Source organism: Podarcis raffonei, chromosome 2 (genome assembly GCF_027172205.1).
Source record: "Podarcis raffonei isolate rPodRaf1 chromosome 2, rPodRaf1.pri, whole genome shotgun sequence".
Classification (NCBI taxonomy): domain Eukaryota; kingdom Metazoa; phylum Chordata; class Lepidosauria; order Squamata; family Lacertidae; genus Podarcis; species Podarcis raffonei.
The window spans coordinates 30,149,982-30,169,725 of record NC_070603.1 but is presented as its reverse complement, the minus strand read 5'-3'; the positions used below and the strand labels follow the sequence as shown (position 1 = coordinate 30,169,725).

General features: G+C 39.2%; 1 protein-coding gene across 4 annotated transcripts in view; it reads left to right on the top strand.

Moving 5' to 3' along the window:
* The window catches only part of RPTOR (regulatory associated protein of MTOR complex 1), a 308,928-nt gene that overhangs the window by 33,741 nt on the left and 255,443 nt on the right, over window positions 1–19,744 (top strand). For all 4 annotated transcript variants that reach the window (XM_053375518.1, XM_053375517.1, XM_053375520.1 and 1 more), the window contains exon 3: window positions 1,882–1,964. In XM_053375518.1, coding sequence (XP_053231493.1) covers window positions 1,882–1,964 — 83 coding nt within the window. The remainder of the gene's footprint in view (window positions 1–1,881; window positions 1,965–19,744) is intronic.

Here is a 19,744-nt window from a genome sequence, read left to right as displayed (position 1 = left end):
TTAAGCATGCAAATGTTCCTTTGGCATTCCACAAGGACATGATTCTTCCCTGGGTGGACTTGCACTGTAACTCATTAGTCTCTCTTTGCATGCATTTTTTACAAATTAATCTTGGTGCTTCAGGGAGTAATTTGGAAATGACCCAGTTTTTCAGCCCTAGCTTTGCCAAAAGCATGGTACTGTATTGGAAGGATGCTTTTAGCTCGGTTCTTAAAGAATGAGAAGGGCCTTCTGAGGAAGATACAGGCAGTTAAGTGGGGAGATGTAAGCTTTTGTCTGAATTGTGTATTCTGAGTGTCAGGAGACAGAAATGCTAGCTTACCCATTTTCTGCTTAAAAATAGGTAAGAACTTTTCATGTTGGTTTTTAGTGTTGTGGAGCAATATTCTTCTCCCCCAAATGGGGAAGCCTGTTCCTTTAATATAGGTACAGCTAGGGCTCAACACATGAGTGAATGCAAGCAGCTGGCTTACATTAGCAACATCTGGAAATGACTGTATCTGTTGTCTCATTGGCAATGGATGGTGTTGGCTGAGGCTGATGCAAGTTGGGAGTTAACAGCATCTGGAGGGCAACAAGTTGATTGCATAAGTCTGAGGAATTGCTATTACTGGAAATCATTACTTTCTCCCCAGCTTCAGCAGTTTTTCTCCATAACTGTGTTGAGAACTTCTTTTTGTGAGTGTTCCTTTATTGAAAAGTGGGATCCATAAATGTTCAGAATACTAAATTCTACTCTGATACTCAATTCTGTGTTTGAACTGCACTAGCCTTGATAACAACTGACCACATACTTCTCCAGAAACCTCTGTTTTGATAAAAGATGAGCAGAGCAGCTGAAGGGATTACTTTTTCTTTGTGTGTCTTTTGGAATATTTTGGTTTGGTCTTGGACAAGCATTTGCCATTTACCTATCTGTTCTTTTCTTATTTTGAAAATAAATAAATCAGCTACTAGAATAAAAATGCTAATCGCTTCTGTTGGTGATCCTCATGCCTATCAAAATCCTGGTGTTCTGAAGCTGTAGTGCTGAAATATAATTTCCTATATCTCACTGCACTAAACCCTGATTGTTAGAGAACCTCAAATACAGCTTTTTAAAAGTTTTAAGCGGAGAGCACTGCTGTGTGATGATGGGCATTAGCTTTTTATCTGTGAAAAATCCTTTATTTGAGCTGAGCTCGATGGAAATTAAGGAGATAGCCACCTTGATAACTTTATGCTTACCATGGGAAGACAGCTATGACCTGCTGGTCTGGATTGTGGATCTCTCTCTCTCTCTCTCTCTCTCTCTCTCTCTCTCTCTCTCTCTCTCTCACACACACACACACACACACACACACACACACACACATTGTTGCTGTCTAATAACAGTACCACGAAAAATATACTACATGGCCACATCATAATCTCATTTCACAGAAATCACCTAGAAGGTACCTGCACATTTTACCCCGTAACTTCCTTTCTAGGGGGGCTATATACTAGGTTTTGCTTAAGTAAGCTTCCATGGGTGCCATGGCACCTTGCTGGGTTGATTACCTCTGTTTTAAGGTAGCAGTCCTCAGTTGGCTGGGACAGGGCAAGACTGGTGGAAATGCTAAGCATGTTAGTGTCTCTGCACCAAGCTCCCTTTATATCAGTGTCCTAAAGGAAGCAGCTATCTCATACTCCAGGGCCTTTTATCCAGAATTTATGCAAGTTGCCTGGTTTGCTACGTTACATCCTTGGAGATTGCACAAGGTTGGTGCAAAGTAACGTTGTGGGCTATAATCTGTATTCAAATACCCTTCCCTCTATACACATTTGGCTGAAGTAGAAATTATGTGAATATTCTTGAGGAACTGATCAAAAGTCTCATGACTCTTTTATGTGTTTTAGATCCTCTGTCAATGGGGCCACAGAAAGCTTTGGAAACTATTGGTGCAAATCTGCAGAAACAGTATGAAAACTGGCAACCAAGGGTAAGTATGATTTTTGTGTTAGAGAGGAGTTCTATGCCTCCTTTTTTCCAATCAACTGTGTGTACTACTTGTACTACATGAAAAAACCCTGGTTTCAGCTTGGAGTATGGAACATCCCTTACATAACTTAATGACTTGCCAATATTCATAACTTGTCTGTCCATTCGTGTGGATAGAACCTTGCAAGTTCTCAAAAGCTATTAGGCTTTGGTTGGGTGAATTTACTTTGAAACAGGAATAATTTTCAGTCAAGATTTTTATACTGCCATTTGTATTCAACATGGCTCCCATTGATATAACTTTCTGAGTAGTTGGAATTTAGTAGTTAGTTTCTGTGTAGGTTGGGGTCTTTTCTGCACCATCAGTTTTTTGGTGAATTTCTGCAATCTTGACTGGCTCAACTATGCTGTTTATGACTGTTAGACTTTAGATTTATGGTACGGTAATTGCCAGAAACAGGGATTACACTAGCTTCTTTCCATGGAAGTGGCAATTTGTATAAAGCCCCCACGGCTTTGGCAGTTTTAATTATGGTAGCAAAACCATGCTCAGTGAGCTTAAAATTGTTGTACCCGTGTGGGCATCTGCTACTTACAAACTTCTTCTCATATGGAAAGATTGTCACCCAGTTCCATTTTTTGGTTGTTGTGCTCCATAAACATTATATGTCTGAAGCTGGCACATTCCATTTCTGTACGAAATAATCATTTCAAGTAATTGTGTTCATAAATATTCAGGGGGTGCAGTCACTCTTTAAGTACAGTGGTACCTCTGGTTACGACCTTAATTCATTCCAGAGGTCTGGTTACGAACTTAATTTGTTCCGTTCTTCACCTGAAACTGTTCTTAACCTGAAGCACCACTTTAGCTAATGGGGCCTCCCGCTGCTGCCGCGCCGCTGGAGCACAATTTCTGTTCCCATCTTGAAGCAAAGTTCTTAACCCGAGGTACTGTTTCTGGGTTAGCAGAGTCTGTAACCTGAAGTGTATGTAACCCGAGGTACCACTGTACTGTGACCACATATTGGGGATGGAAGATGTGAGCAGACTTCACCTGCTCTGTCTATATCATTTTTCTGGCTTTGGTACATTTTGATGATTCTTAATACATTGGTGACTTAAATTCAAAATCTTTTGGTTACTTAATTCTGAATCCTGCAGGCTGAGCTCATTGTTTTTAAATGTACATGCATGGGTTCAAGCTACTCTCACCATGCTGGTGTGTGTGTCTGTTGTGTGTGAGTGAACGCCCTTGTGAAAGTACCTGCAAGCTTTGAGCAAAAACTCTTTTGCACAATTAAGACGACACAAGACTTTCCGTATATGGAATGTGTGCTGTGCTGTATCACACATAGTGGTGGTTCACGTCCAAGGCTACAGTAGCTATGAGAACTGATGTACACAATGGTCCCAAGGACCATCAATCCTTTGATCACCCTTGTAACCTGAGTTCCATCTGGGGCCGCCCCTGTTGGGCATAAAACTGGAGTATGTCGTTGGCTCTTTTCTTTTCTCTCCTTTGTGTGTGCCAGTTCATGACTTCTTGGTTTGAGGAGCCATGAAAGTATGGTTTGTCTGAGCCATGAAAGTATGGTTTGTAACCCATGACCAAATGGGATTAAACTGTTAAATATAGTTTGCTCAAATCAGGAAAATGAATAGGGCATCTCCATGTGTGAGGAAGGCTAAAGGATTGTGTGAGAGGTAGGTTCAATCCAGGCTTGTGAATACAATGCCAAACTATGGTTTGATGTTGCTTCTGAACCCTTGGCTTAGGTTTAAAGCCATTTTACTGTTGAACCTAATTCTGTGTGTGCATATTCTAGAGCCTGAGGTTTCCACATGCTTTGTGTGTTTTCCTGCCAGTTGCATAAGATTTGGTAGACAATTTTTCTTTTCTTTTAAAAATCTTTATGAAACAAATGTAATGCCTTTGGCCAGGGCACAGCCTGACTCCCTCCCTCGGCAATCTTTGCGGAGCTCTGGCCCAATGGTGGCCAGTGGCTTGAATTTAATTAATTTTATAATGAATGATTTTAGAGTGTTGTTTGTGTTGTACTTTTGTATTGTTTTATTGTTGTTAGCCGCCCTGAGCCCGGCTTCGGCTGGGGAGGGCGGGATATAAATAAAATTTATTATTATTATTATTAATAAGAAAATATTCAAAAAAAAGCTGCAAGAAAAATATACAATAATAAAAAGGGGAAAATCTTATCTATAATCTCACAAACCTTTCAAACTCCAAGGCTCTTTTTTATTCCTCCATTTTTCACCTTCAGTATTCTGATCAGTAACTGTGTTTTGGATTTCACATGCAATGTTGATTGTCAAGAGAACTCCTGTGTTTCTATTCTGTTGAACTTACAGTATTATTGTCACATGTGCAAATACAGATAGCAATCTTCTCTGCCTGAAATCTTGATCACTGGACAGCTGTAGGGTATGCTCCAGAATTTTGAAAATCATCTTAGTATTCTGTTCCTATCCCAAGCAGGGAGCTCAGATGAGAACTAGCTTGTCCTGGCTATAGCAATACCTTTAGGTAAATTTATTCCTAGTCATTCTACTTTCAAGTGAAATTGGTTACACAGAGACAGGTGGCTGTTTCATCATTAATTTATTTGTTCCCGTATAATTTATAAAATCAATAAGGATAATAAATTGCCACAGCAAACGTTTTCTTTGGTAACATGAGCTCAGAGAAGAGAGAGGCAGCATCTCTTTCTGAGCAGTTCAGAATAAAATCTTTGTTGAAGCTGATTAGTTATCAGAACAGATTTAAATATGGATTTAATATCCTTGTGATGGTATGAATATTAAAGCGTGGGATGTGAATTGCTTCAGAAGCGTGCTAAAGTAAGGGGAGAGAGAGAGCTACGGGCATTAGCTTTGCATGTAACTTGGCTTCTCTAGTTGAAAAGGATCTTGTCTAGCAGGGTTGATAAACTCAGTTTTACAGTACTTTGACCACAGCCTGGTGAGGAATGAGGGCTCTCTTTGACCATGCATTGACTTCAGAGAATCTCAACACAACAGGGATGAACACCCTGTCCTTACCATGCCCTTTCTAGCCTAGATCTGGGAAGGAAAGTAGGAACTTGTTTACATAGTTTCCCCAGACTATGAGTGTTTGAGGACTGGGACATTCGCAGGGAAACCAAAATGCTTGTTTACAAAGCTATTGTACTACCAACCTTACTGTATGCTTGTGAAACATGGACCACTTATACAGTGGTACCTTGGGTTAAGAACTTAATTTGTTCCGAAGGTCTGTTCTTAACTTGAAACTGTTCTTGAAAGATACCACTTTAGCTAATGGAGCCTCCCTCTGCCGCCCCACCGCTGCCGTGCAATTTCTGTTCTCATCCTGAAGCAAAGTTCTTAAACCGAGGTACTATTTCTGGGTTAGCGGAGTCTGCAACCTGAAGCATCTGTAACCTGAAGCGTCTGTAACCTGAGGTACCACTGTAAATACCATCTACAACTCCTCGAAAGATTCCATCAACGGTGTCTCCAAAATTTTTTACACATCACTTGGGAAGACAGGCGAACTAATACCAGTGTACTGGAAGAAGCAAAGATCACCAGCGTTGAAGCAATGATTCTTCAACATCAGCTTCGTTGGACTGGTCATGTTGTGCGGATGCCTGATTATCATCTTCCAAAGCAACTACGCTATTCCGAACTTAAAAATGGAAAGCGTAATGTTGGTGGTCAACAAAAGAGGTTTAAAGACTGTCTCAAGGCAAATCTTTAAAAATGTAGTATAAACGCCCACAACTGCGAAACACTTGCCTTGCTAGCACTACAATTGGAGAACAGCCTTTACCAAAGGTGTCATACGGGCTTTGAAGACACTTGAACTCAGGACACAAGACAGAAATGTGCTAAGAAGAAGCTCCTACCCGGAAAGCAATGTCCCCAATGTGGAAGGACATGTGGATCCAGAATTGGCCTCCACAGTCACTTATGGACTCATTGTTAAAACCGTGTTTATGGAAAACAGTCTTATTCAGCTACGAGTGATCCCCGAAGAGGAAGAAGTAACTCAGTGTGTTGTTGCTAGTAAGACCACACCACTCCTGCTTGAGGAAGGGTCACAGTTGCTGGGGGGCACAAGTTTTGGGTAACTTCCAAGGGTAAATTTGCATGTGTCGTGTTCTGAGCACTCTCAGTGACTGCTGTCTTGTTACTGTAATTAAATCTTCATATTAAGGAGATCCTGAGCCAAGAACCACTCTGGATCAGAACTTAGGAGAAAATGTTATTGGGATAACTAAGGAATCTGCAAATTAAATTTGCATTATATTGACATGATTATGTACATTTGCTTGTTTCTTTTCTGCTGCTGATTTAGAATTAAATCCTGTGTTTAGGGAGCAGTGACTTATGCTTCCATTGGCACCTGAATCAGTTTCTAGCAGTTTTAAATTTAAATAATTATAGGATTGACATCTGGGGCCAACCACCTAATTGTTTATTAAGAATAATTATGTCCTGCCTTTCCAACAGAATGCTGCTCAAGACAGCTAACAATAAAAACAAGCTCATCAAAATACAAGCTCAAATGTAAATAAAAGCATGAAAAATAACCTTAAAAATAAGCGCCAAGAAAATAAACAGCACAAGTCCAAGTTGTACCACAGCAAGACTCTATGACTGCCTATAGCATGCTTTCTAAAATCTTTGCTGTCTCCTCTGTGTCTGCCTTCCATTTGTGGATGTAAATACAGTAGTGACACCAGATGATTTTTCCAGGATATTTATCAGTTGTCCTGCCAACAGAAAGAAAATGGAACAAAGGAGATTAATCTTTCCGGGGTGTGAAGTTAATAAATGTTATATTAAAAAGTCAGCATAAAGGCATAGCAGCATTTTTCTGATATTCTGCTGACCAAGTATGCATTTTGTTAGAATAAAACCCAAAATCTAAAGAAGCTACAGGAAATTTAGTGTGTTTATTGACAAAATGTGTTGATGCAAAATCAACAAGCGGAACTAATATGTTTTCTTTTGAAGAGATTAAAAATGGGCTGCCCTATAAGTGAAATCTTCAACTGTATCAAACAGTTCACCTATTTTGATACCCAAAAGTACAGTGGTACCTTGGGTTAAGAACTTAATTCATTCTGGAGGTCTATTCTTAACCTGAAACTGTTCTTAACCTGAAGCACCACTTTAGCTAATGGGGCTTTCCGCTGCTGCCATGCCGCCGCCGCGCGATTTCTGTCATCATCCTGAAGCAAAGTTCTTAACCTGAAGTACTATTTCTGGGTTAGCGGAGTCTGTAACCTGACGCGTCAGTAACCCGAGGTACCACTGTAGTGCCTTTAGGGAGGACAAAAAGATTGCCCCATAAGTTGCTATTTTAGCAGCATTTTATTTTAAACCAGGTCAGTCAACTCCTGCAAATAATAGTTTGTGGGCTCATGTGGTGAGGATATAGGAGGCGCCATACATTCAGGTTTGCCTACATGGTAGTGTCACAATGGCCAATTGAGAGCAAGAGCAAGGCTTCTTGAATCAGCATCACATTCCCTTTCCCCCCCCTTTCTGGCACCCCCCCCAATCACAGGTTGGATGCCTTTTGCTGCTACTGAAATGTGTTGCAGAAGGTACCCTGTTTTAGTTAAGTCCTAGTTAATTCTTCATACTGTGACATTTCCTTCTTTCAGCATGATAACTTGTTTACTATAATTGTTTTGAATTTTTTCAGTTATGGCTCAGTTTTGGATTCTTTAATTTTTTGAGGGTTCTTTTTTATTTATCTGTATTTTAAACATAAGAACTAACCACTCTTCACAGTTCTTATCATTTTCTGATGGCCTCCCCCCCCCAAAAGAAAGAAAGTAGGAAATAAAAGATGAGCCACTATATTATTAGTTTCTGTTTTGATGAGTTTGGAAAGTTGCTGGAGGCTGCAGTCTCATACATACTTCCCTGGAAGTGCACCCCACTGAACTCGGTGGGGCATACTTTTGAGTAGGCATGTGTGAGATTGTGTTATAGTGATAAAAAAGGAAAGCAGAACTGAATAAGCCACTAGGTTAAAAACAAGCAAACCAGTGACTTTTTTAAAACAACAATGTGAATTCAAGGGGAGTTTTGGTTTAAATACAAGCTTGATTGCATAACCATGTATCAGTGACATACTTTTTTGCATAAGAAGATAAATCATAATAAAATGTTGGTTTCTTCAGTTTTGAAACACTCTTGTTGGGTATAATGGAAGTACTGAAGATAAAAGGAATGGGTTGATACCTTCTCACTTCCACTCAAATTATTTCTGTCCAGATACAGCAGACCTGGCAATTTCTGCTGGCATATTTGGACAAATATATAGCTAGGAAACGTGATTTCTGTAAATATCTTTGTTGTAAGATTGTTGATTTCCTTAGTGGTAACATCTACGAGAGCATGAAAGGCCACAATGGTTTTTACGAGTAAAATTGCAATGATACCACATTACTGCACATACTGATGAGTCATGCAGTTTCTCGTATCCATGCTACGTGCCATTCCAGAGCCCTTCTCTTTTCAGCAGTAACAAGAATAATGAATCCCGTGGAACACAGCCTATTGGCTGGCTGACATGAGGCTTTAACACAGCATGTGGAACCTAAGGTATAGTAAAACCTCAGGGCACAACGAAAACAAACGAGTCTCTCTGCTGTTTAATGACAGAGCCCATGGAATTGGGGGAAGAGGGTGGGTTGGGGAGGGGAGTTGGCTTCGGGTAGCAGCAGGTATTCTGCGTGTGGGCAGACCTCATGCTGCCTTGTATAGTTTGTTCAAAACATGAGGCAATTACCAAGCTCAGATGTTTTGTGTGCAAGATACTTGGTTCGTAGCGGTAAATCACTGCCCTTTGAAACATTGCAAAGCTGAACACGTACTACTTGATTGCATTCAGCCAGCTTTTGAGTTTTTCCTGCAGTAATAAAGAGAGGTTGCTGGGCTATCTGCAATAAAACAATAGGAGAATGATTGAATCTCCTAGACCTTTGCTGTAAATACTAATAGACCTACTTTGGTTGTGATTCCCCCCCACCGCCCCCAGACACTTGCTTAAATGGTCAATAAGGCTGAAGAGAACCACATGCCAGGGCACTGAAATAACCAGCCTAGGGACAGAGCTTAGAAATAGTTTATCATGAGTGCATGACAAGTATTGATTATTGGAAAATTGCTACTGAGTGTATGAGCTTCGTTGGAATAATTATCCAATAAGATGTGGAGTAATGAGGCTTCAGCGTTTAATGCAATCTTGCTTATAGGATTTGTTCAGTAAACACATTAGTTGAAATATCTTCTTGGGTAAGTGCAAAGATTTTAGGAAGTAATTTTGGAGGGAATCTGAGAAACAATGTTGACAGTTTCCAAAACCAACTCTGCTCCATGCTTGAATGTTATGCCTCTTTAGTTTGTAACTACTTACACGTTTTCTAAAAATTAAATATTTTTTCATGTTGCACAGCTATATAAATTATTGTGCTGCAAGGGTGAAAAACGCTTCAACCTGTTTCATCTGCAGAATCATGCAGTTAAGTAAGCCATTTCATGCAAGGCTCAAATTATTATTGTTTATTGGGAAGCAGGTATAGAGGCTTACAAAGTTCAAACAAATTAGAGTTCTGCATTCAAGCATGAGAAATATTTCAGTGCGACACAACACACAAATATGAGAGACTATTTAGGAATACTAGTTGCCACGAAGGGGCACTAATATCTGATAATCTTGGTTGAGAAATTGTATACAGTGGTACCTTGGTTCTGAAACTTAATCTGTTCCGAAAGTCCGTTCCAAAACCAAAGCGTTCCAAAACCAAGGCGTACTTTCCCATAGAAAGTAATGCAAAACGGATTAATCCATTCCAGACTTTTAAAAACAACCCCTAAAACAGCAAATTAACATGAATTTTACTATCTAACGAGACTATTGATCCATAAAATGAAAGCAATAATCAATGTACTGTACTATAAAATAAATAAGACAGTATTGTAGATGATAAAAATTAAAATTACTTTATTTTCTTACCTGCACTGATGATAGTCATTGTTTGGATGGGGGGCTTTTGCCCATTTCCACAGTCACATAATCAATCAATCAATCAATCAATCATAAAACAAAGAACAACTCACAGTCACAAAAACGGAAAAGCCACACAAACAAAAATGCAAAAAATAGCAAAAACAAAAGACCAAACATAAGTTCCAAATATCACCTCAGAACACTGCAATCGGAAATGGAAGGCTTTGATTACAATGGGGGGGGGGCGCAAATTAGCAGTGCAACAGTGAAAACGGAAGGAAGAAGTCTTTGATTACAATGGGGGGACACAAATTAGCAGCGCAACAGTGAAAACGGAAGCTCAGGAGCACGTTCAGCTTCCGAAGCAAAGTTTGCAAACCGGACACTGACTTCTGGGTTTGCAGCATTCGAGTTCCAAGTTGTTCGGGAACTAAGCTGTACGAAAACCGAGGTACCACTGTATCCTCATTCCTGTGCAAAAGCCTTTAGAATTGAGAAATGTACAAATAGGCTGAAGCCTGTTCCTCAGAACTAGCTACTTTTATGTCTGAGCAATGGAAATGCAATTGTAAGTAAAGGCCTAAAGCTATGTGACTTTACACTACCATCAAAGAAGCCCACGTATTACTGGACTGTGCTTGACCTTACTATATTTTGAGAGGTCTCTTTGTTTTGGTATTTCACATGGCTCACTGTATTTACCTGAAATTTTTGTTTGATCTAAAGAACACTGAAAGGTCATAGGGACATAATTTTAAATAAGCCATGTGGCTTCAGGATATTAATTGTGGTAGAGAGCATAGCTTACTTTTTTCATTAGGAGTATGACATCTACAGGTCAAGCAAAGTGCTGAAGTGTTTTATGAAACTACTTTTGGTATTGCACTGTTTTTGTGTTCAGGTATGTTTAATATGGAGGATTATGCAGCTCTGCCTACAGAAGATTGATTTGAGGAACAATTTGCAAGAGGAGGAAGCTAGTCTAGTTTAAACTTAATGGGAGTAAATTACTATCGAAAGAGAAGATTGCCAAAGATAAAATAATAATAATAGGAAGTAGATTGGTTTTAATTTATGAAAACTTTCAATGTCCATTTAACAATTTTCTCATAAGAGTCAACAAAATTATTAGCAAACAAGGTTGAAGAGGAATCATCTTTTGGTTATATGAAATCATCAGTCAGGACTGACAGATTCAAAGCAGGTGGATCAATGAGATGACAATACAGTATTTTTCTAGCTATGCTGTACAATATAATATTAATTTAAGCCAGGATGCAGCTCCAGCTCCTATTTGAATGGGGCTCAGCCTTGTAAATGTATGGTAGTAACTAATGAAGCCCCATGTTTAAGAGGCATCGCTTGTTTTTAGGCCAGCTAAAAGCAGGTATGTATGGTTGTACTTGAGCATGAACATAAAATATAGAATTGTATATTTAGGGGTTGTACTTGAGCACTAACATAAAATATAGAATTGTCTTGAGCATTCAGTGGCGTCTAAGAGCACATACCCCTGGTTCAATCCTAGCCATCTCCAGGCAGAACTAGGATAGAAGCCTGACTGTAACCCCGGAGTACCAATGTCATTCTGTGTCGACAAAGATGGAACCAGTAGTCTTAATATAAGGCAGTTTCCTGTGTTCCCTGACATCCATTTTGATGCCTTTATCCAAGATTACAATATATTGTAGTACAATATATTCTACTAGATTATAATTGTAGCACTACAATATATTTTACATTTTGTCTCTCTCCCTCTTCTTTGAAATGAGTGCAGAGGTTGCTCAGGGGTTCACACTTTGAATAATTTTGTTCTCCATATACGTAGTTTTTTCCGCTCTGATCTCAGCCTTCGACTTAGGTATCCGATTGCATTGTGTTTTATGTTTTTCCAGTCTCCCTTAAAAGTGGATGGATAGATTGAGGTGCAGCACGTCCTTGAAATGCAGAATAGTGTACACACACCAATTTACATTTCAGCATTTCTGTGTTATTTGAGATAAACTGTTTCAACATCTTCTGCATTTTAGAAGCCAGGGCTTCCAGGTGGACTCTAGTCCTATTATTTCTTTCATAGAAATAAACCAGTAGTCAACAGAGTCTGTTGATGGAGCTTTATTTTTGGCTTTTGCCGGTTTCAGTGAAGTCCATTCCAAGCCACGTGTCTGCCTTGTTCCTATAATAAATATTTTTTGGATGCAGTCATAATCCATTAGCATCTGTTGTATATATTTGCTGCTTGTTTCACTGGACTGTGGATTGTATTCATTGACCAGATGATAAACATAGCAGTCCGCTACAGCAAGACAAAGATTCATGTGCATTATATATAAATGCTTCTATGTTTGCAGCCTTCTGGTAGTAGTCTTTTGAATCCTGTATACTTGGAAGTTCTATTGAAGTGGGGCCTACTCTTAGATAAAATTTTGGTTTACCCAGTTTGCTTTTTGGGTAAATTGATACAAATTTTGTGTATTCACCATTGCCTCATTAATGTGGGGAAATAGACTCTTGCTCTTGTCCCTCTAAATGCTAGAATAACCAAATGTCAGAAATAATGAATAAAATAACATATCTTAATTTTAATAGATTAAGCTCTTTTTTGCATCAACATATTTTTGTCAGTGCTGTTGTAAATTGTCTGTACACAGCAGTTTGGTTACGTTTTCTGAAAACCATTATGTGTCTGAGGAATTGAGACACTGATTTATCTGAGGAATTGGGAACTTGCTGATTTATTTCCCGTATTGCAACAGTGTAATTGTTTACAAAAGTGTGAAAACAATTCTTGCTCCCGTATGCCCCTCCATCTGTAAACAGTCTAGTGCAATAAGAGAGGATGCTTTAGAAGGCATCCACGGGTCAGCTGAGTCTCTTTTTCATGAAAGGTACTCCTGGAGCGATGGAGTCACATGGGAAATGAAGCACAGGAGCTGCTTGGTACAGTTGTGCTTTTACATGCCAGTGTTTCATTTCCAGTATTCTGGCTTTAGAGAACACCAGCATTTTCTCTGCAGCCAGTTGGAATTGAGTTAGAGTGCCTTGTTCCAAAAAACATTAGCTCCTCCTTCCATATTTTGGCAGTTTTAGCATGGAACCGTCAACAAAAGCTTCCCTGCTTTAGATCTTTCCCAGGGTCATTGACAGCGAGCCAAATATCATCCCTTACTCTAGTTGTAATGGTTACTTCCTGGCTTCCTTTTCCCCTGGACTCTGAGCTTTCGCCTAGTTTGTGTTGTTTATGTATTTGTGACAAACTGCAAATGAGGTCGTGTAGCCAAAGGCAAAATTGTAGGCTGGATGGCACACAGTTTACATAATTCAGAATCTGGTGTGAAGTACTTTGCAGCATATGCTCATTAAATTTGTATGAAATTAGTCCCCCCCCCCTGCTTTTGGTTGATGATTTCACCCACCTCCAATTTCATTTTAACTCCTCATTATCCAGAATATTTTAACTGAATAATTCTGTATAAATTCACTAATAGCAGGACTGGCCCACCCATGAGGCAAGGTGAGGCGACTGCCTCAGGTGGCAGGTTCCAAAATGTCTTGGGCCAGCCCTGACTAATAGGTTTAAATATCTATCTTAAATATCTCTCTTTAGCAATCTCCCTTCCTTGTTCCTACCTGACTTGCCTTTGAATGACACTGTGGATGTTCTCACTGATCTAACTCTGATCCTAGAACATTCCAATTCTCCCTAGTTTGATTGTTTTTATTTTATAAGAGTATTTTTAGGATACTTCTTAGGGCATTGCCCTTACAAAGACTACAGTGATGGCAGTATGTCTTTCTGAATATAGGTCAGGTTAATTTTCCACATTCTGGTATCTGCCATTACTAGACCGATTCAGTTCTCCACCCCAGAATCTGTAGCGAGATCCTGGGAAGTGCTTCATACGAAAGGTTGTTCTGATGTCTTGAAGCATGTGGAGCAAGATGATAAAGATTACTGTGACCATTCTTTACATCCTTGGTGCCCTGTGGCAACAGTTGAAAAGCTGTACCGCTCCAGAATTTTCCCAAAGAACTTTTGAATTTGATTCCAATGGTGGTAGTTAACCCAAGCACCGACCAGGAAGGTAATTCTCAGGTCTGCAGTGGGGACAAGGTGTTGTTAATCTAGCATGTGAACGAATGGTGCGCAGCAGACCACAGGATTGTGCTGAAGACCTACGTATTAATGTAAATGATGAATGGCTGGGCAGCTTTTCTTTTGGAGACACTATAGGGATTTTGTCCTTCTTTTAATAAACTGAAACTGTATTCAGAAGTTGAATTTCCCTCTGGCAATGGAAAAAGTTTGAGACCTATTTATTACAAAGATTATCTAGCAGCTCCAAGAGCAAAGATTTAAAAATATCCTTAGTTTGTGATTTTATAACTAGGCTTGGAATATATGCGCCAGCTTCTTGTTTGTCAGGGCTGACAGTGTGTGTATGTGTGAGTGGGTGGGTGGGTGACTAAATTAAGTGAACAGAACTTTTGTTTTTTTGAAATTCACTCCTTGTTTTTGGTTCAGCAGTTTCTAGAGTTCTTCATTTGTTTCTTTAGAACCGGAAAATATTATGGGGCATTTCATTATTTTATTGCTAATTGTTATAATGCAGTTGAGCAATCAGATTTCCTTTTTGTTAAGGTGGCCTGAACAATTTTTAATATTAAGCAGCAGCAGTAAAATTTTGTGTGGCTCATAATAATATTGGTTAGTTACTTGTCTTTTATTTGCTAGCTTTTAAAGCATTGAAATAGCTGCTATTGGTGGTTATGGGCATTTAGAATGGCAAAAAAGCAGGGGCTCCTAAAAATCTGTGCAAGATCTTATCAATAATAAAGGAGGGTTAGGCTTTTAAAAAATACTTGGCACTACGGAAGTGGGCTTTGAGATTGATGTTTCCTTGTTGGAGACAATTCAAAGTTGAACACACAACTATGCTACTAAGTATTCTTATTCTTTGGCGATCACTCATAGCCGAGGAAGATTGTCTTCTGCAAACACGGTTTTAACAATGAGTCCATAAGTGACTGTGGAGGCCAATTCTGGATCCACACGTCCTTCAACAGTGGGGACATTATACCTTGCATTTTGCACCACCATCATCTTACTTGTATACAGTGGTACCTCGGGTTAAGAAATTAATTCGTTCTGGAGGTCCGTTCTTAACCTGAAACTGTTCTTAACCTGAGGTACCACTTTAGCTAATGGGGCCTCCTGCTGCTGCCGCGCCACCGGAGCATGATTTCTGTTCTTATCCTGAAGCAAATTTCTTAACCTGAGGTACTATTTCTGGGTTAGAGAGTCTGTAACCTGAAGCGTCTGTAACCTGAAGCGTCTGTAACCCGAGCTACCACTGTACTACCTTTCTCTGGTAAACCACACTTAAGGTGACTCACAACATCACAATGGCTGCATAATTCAAGAGGGGTGCAAGACACAACAAAATTTAATAAGTATTGGTAGGCTAACGAAAACACCTACTTCAGATGGTGCAATGGGCCAGCCAGTCTGGCTGTTAACCAGAAGGTTTGTGGTTCACATCATCCACCCAAGAATGGTTTTGGTGTGAGCAGGATTCTTGCATTGCAGGGGATTGGACTTGACGATCCTCAGGGTCCCATCTCTACAATTTATATTAATAAATAAACAACAAAGTTAAACAATTCATAATGTGGTACAACAATAAAAATGCAAAACCATAATCCAGATAGTAACAAAAATAATGCATCTCTAAAACTAAATCTTAACCCTAGCAGCAACCCCTGAACAATACGCCCCCACCCCTGGTAGTCTCCCTGCTTTCGCTTCAGACACACACACTCGTAAATCTTTAAGATTGTTAAATCATCTGAATGTGTGGCTTGACCTATTTTCAGATATAGGTTTCATCCTGCCACTGCAAAGTATGTAGAAAGGGAACTGACTGTCCACAGCCGAAAAGCCAATCCCATCTGTGCCTTTGTTTGTTCTATGGTATGGTGCTGGCTACTTTTAAGTGGTAGATGTCATATCCTTGATTTTGGAGGAGGGTGGCTAATAATAAGTATTTCAGAATAAATAATTTTGATTAGAATTTTTAAAAAGTGTTGCATCCAATAGTGTTTGAAAGTATTTTGATCCAGAGAAGACTTGCAGTAGTGGAACAGGGCTCCCTAATAGGGTCATATATCTTTGGGGGTGGGTGGGTTGTAAAATGGCCTAAGAAGGGATAGCATGCTATCACATCTTGTCACTCATAGTGGCATTTGTGGCCCCAATTTGAATAATAGATTTATTTATTTATTTTGCCAGTTAGAGCAGTTACTACCTGTAAAACAATATGGGAAAATTTATTAAAATAAGGTCCTTGGATCACTGTGTAACACTGCACATTTGTATTTGAACATGCATTTTTGTGAATATTGTTTTTTAAATTGCACAATGCAGAAATTGGTTGGAATGAAATCAGAAATGATTACATGCAAAATTGAAGTGGACTAGAAATAGGCAGATTAACCTAGTGGTGAACTCGGCAGTCAGTGACTTATGTGTTTAGAGGTAGGATGCACTGGACATCAGTTTTTGGGGAGAGGGGAACAACAGTGTAAAAAGAGCGACTGCCTTAATGCCCTGGGGCTTCCCAGAAGCTGGTTGTTCTTAAGTTCTTTATTGGTACATTGAAATAGTGCCAGGTACCTGGCTAAAAACATAAATGTGTTTCCAGCACCAATAGCAGGACAGTGCCAGGTGGCTTTCTTTGGCAAAATGTTCCCTAACTGCAGAACAATAACATGAAATTACTGGCTCAGCACCTCTGCAGATCTTTTAATATGAGCCATGCATACTAACGACAGGCCTTTGCAGCTGTTTAATTTTTTACTTTTTCATTAGCCAGTCACTTTAATGATTGTCTGTATTGTTTTAATGGTGTTTTATGCCATAATGTTGTACACCACCCTGATATTTAATGGTATGGCAGTATAGAAATGCATTTATAAATAAAACTGAGTAGAATGACAAAAATTAGTTTGCAGCTAAATGGAGCATTTGTGCAGTCTATGAACATAATCCAAAATCTTTGCCCATGCAGCCCACAGGCACTACAGAACTACATCTGCTTAGGGAAAAGCAGGTTTATGTTTTGCTAACTATGTACACATACAGGGATACAAAGCACGATCACCTGATGCCTAAAGCTCAATTTTATCCACACTTATTTGGAAGTAAAAAGGGACGCGGGTGGCGCTGTGGGTTAAACCACAGAGCCTAGGACTTACCAATCAGAAGCTCGGTGATTTAAATCCCCGCAACAGGGTGAGCTCCTGTTGCTCGGTCCCTGCTCCTGCCAACCTAGCAGTTTGAAAGCACGTTCACCGCTCCTGCGGGAAGGTAAATGGCATTTCCGTGCGCTGCTCTGGTTTGCCAGAAGCGGCTTAGACATGCTAGCCACATGACCCGGAAGCTGTACGCCGGCTCCCTCGGCCAATAAAGCGAGATGAGCGCCGCAACCCCAGAGTCAGTCACAACTGGACCTAATGGTCAGGGGTCCCTTTACCTTTACTATTTGGAAGTAAGGCCCACTGAAGAAAATTAGGCTTAATTTTTATTAAACATTCATAGGATTGTTTCCTGAACTTTCTGAAAGAAAGAGCCCAGAGACTAGCACATTTTCACATAGGATGCTATCTTATATATCACCAACATCTAGAGTGCCCATATGGATGGTCTTGCACTATTGATCTTTACCTTTAAAATAGCATTTTTTTTCTGCAATCTATTCAGTTCTTAAAATAAAAACAATTATCACTCTGCTAACCAAACACCATGACCATTGACTTTATATCTCATTGAGAAACAGTTCAGTAACTACAAATTCAGTAAGAAACCCACCATTATAAATAGATGACTTACTGTGTCATAATGTTTTCTCAGAATGCAGATATTTCCCCCATGGTTCTTTTTTTTTTAAAGAAAAAAATGCCTTTAAGATAACGTGATGCTCATGGTTCAGTTGCAAGAAACGTGTAGGCTTGAACATGCCTTATATGAAATTCAGTCTTCATTTTCAGCCAGGTCATTATTTAAAAAGGAATTAAGGTAGTTGATAGCATGCCTCAGTTGAATTTAAAGTAGATTTGAATTAAAAGGTGATACTCAACCAAGTCATACTTACAGTTAAATCCATTGAAATTAATGGACTCAAGTTATTTAAGTTCATTATTTCAGTGGGTCTACTCTATGACTAAAGTTGATAGTCATGTACCCTGATCACCTCCTAACCATCTACCAGCAGTGCCAGATTTCAGCAACTGCAGATATTCAGGATGAGTGTAATCCTGTCTAATTGCAGACAATACATAGATGATTTGACATGAAGAAAGAGTGTCAAATTAAGAAGTGTTATCATAAATGCAACTTTGATGATATGGGTGTACCATTGATCATATACAAGGTTTCATCAGATATTAATTTACAGGATCAGATGTAGAGATTGTTAGAGATGGTCTCAAGCATTGGATCAATATCTTTCAAGCTACTGTTGCCTCCTCTTCCCAACACTCCCTAGGAGTGTATCTTGGGTCCAAGAGGAAGGCAAAGGCACTCACAGTTTGAGAAGAGCATATTTTCCCATGGCGGGGAGTCACAAGTTGATTTGAGGCTATATGTCCTTGCATCTTCAGTTTCTCCTCATTCCTATGTGGGAATTGCATGTAGAAAATCATGTCTTCACTTGCATTGTTGGGATTTATAGTCCTAGTCCAGTTCCTATCAGAAAAAGGAGCAATTAGAGGCATATGCATGCATCCTTAGTATTGGGTCCTGCCATTGGACTCTTTAATATCCCATCTGCAGTCTCACACACTCATGCATAGCAGAATCCTGTTATATGTGAAATGTTGGTCAGTATGGGAGATCCTAAGATGGTACTCTTATTCGAATAATTTATTGTTACTCAAGTACAGCAATAATATTAAATTTATTAATGGTAGCTAGAACGTTCATTGCTAAATAATAGGAAATCAGCAAAATTCCCAATTCAACAGAATGGCTGCAAAATGTCGGGAGTATAGCTATTATAGTTACAATTGCACATTTTATTCAGCTGCATGAGGGGATCATCAAACGAAAGTATGTTGGCATTTAATTGGTCCTTGTTTATTAATAACTTGAATAGGAAATACTCCATTAATTACTTGAGCAATTTTTTTTTTTTACGTTTTAGTGCTTGATGGTTGTATAATTCTGATCATCATGAATAGAACATCTGAGGTTTGAGCACGCAGTTGCAGTTTTTTGAAACTACTTGTAATGTGTCTTTTAAGTACTTGCACCAAAGAATTTCAGTTCTTCATAGTGCTTCAAAAAAAGTAAACGGTGTGCTTGGTTTCTACCTGTTGTTGAAATTGCCAAAGAAAAAATTGAATCAGGCTACTGAACAATAGTGCAAACAGAACACTGACTAATATATTAACATAATGATTTTCTTCAAGTGACAGTTCTTTATAAACTTGGCATTTTAATTATTTTAGGCTATCTTTAATCTTTATATGCATTCCTATCATCAATTATTAGGCCCATTTTACCAACTGTAATTTTTCATAACTAAATGGATAAAAACCCATCAGGATTGATGGCCTAGGTTGTACCATTCCCATTCTGCACACACATTTACCACCTCTCTGTCCTTACCTCTCCACTCCCATGCACTACCCTGCCATTCATCACTGAATCAGTTTCCACATACTCTGCCAGGGGCCCAGGCCTTCTT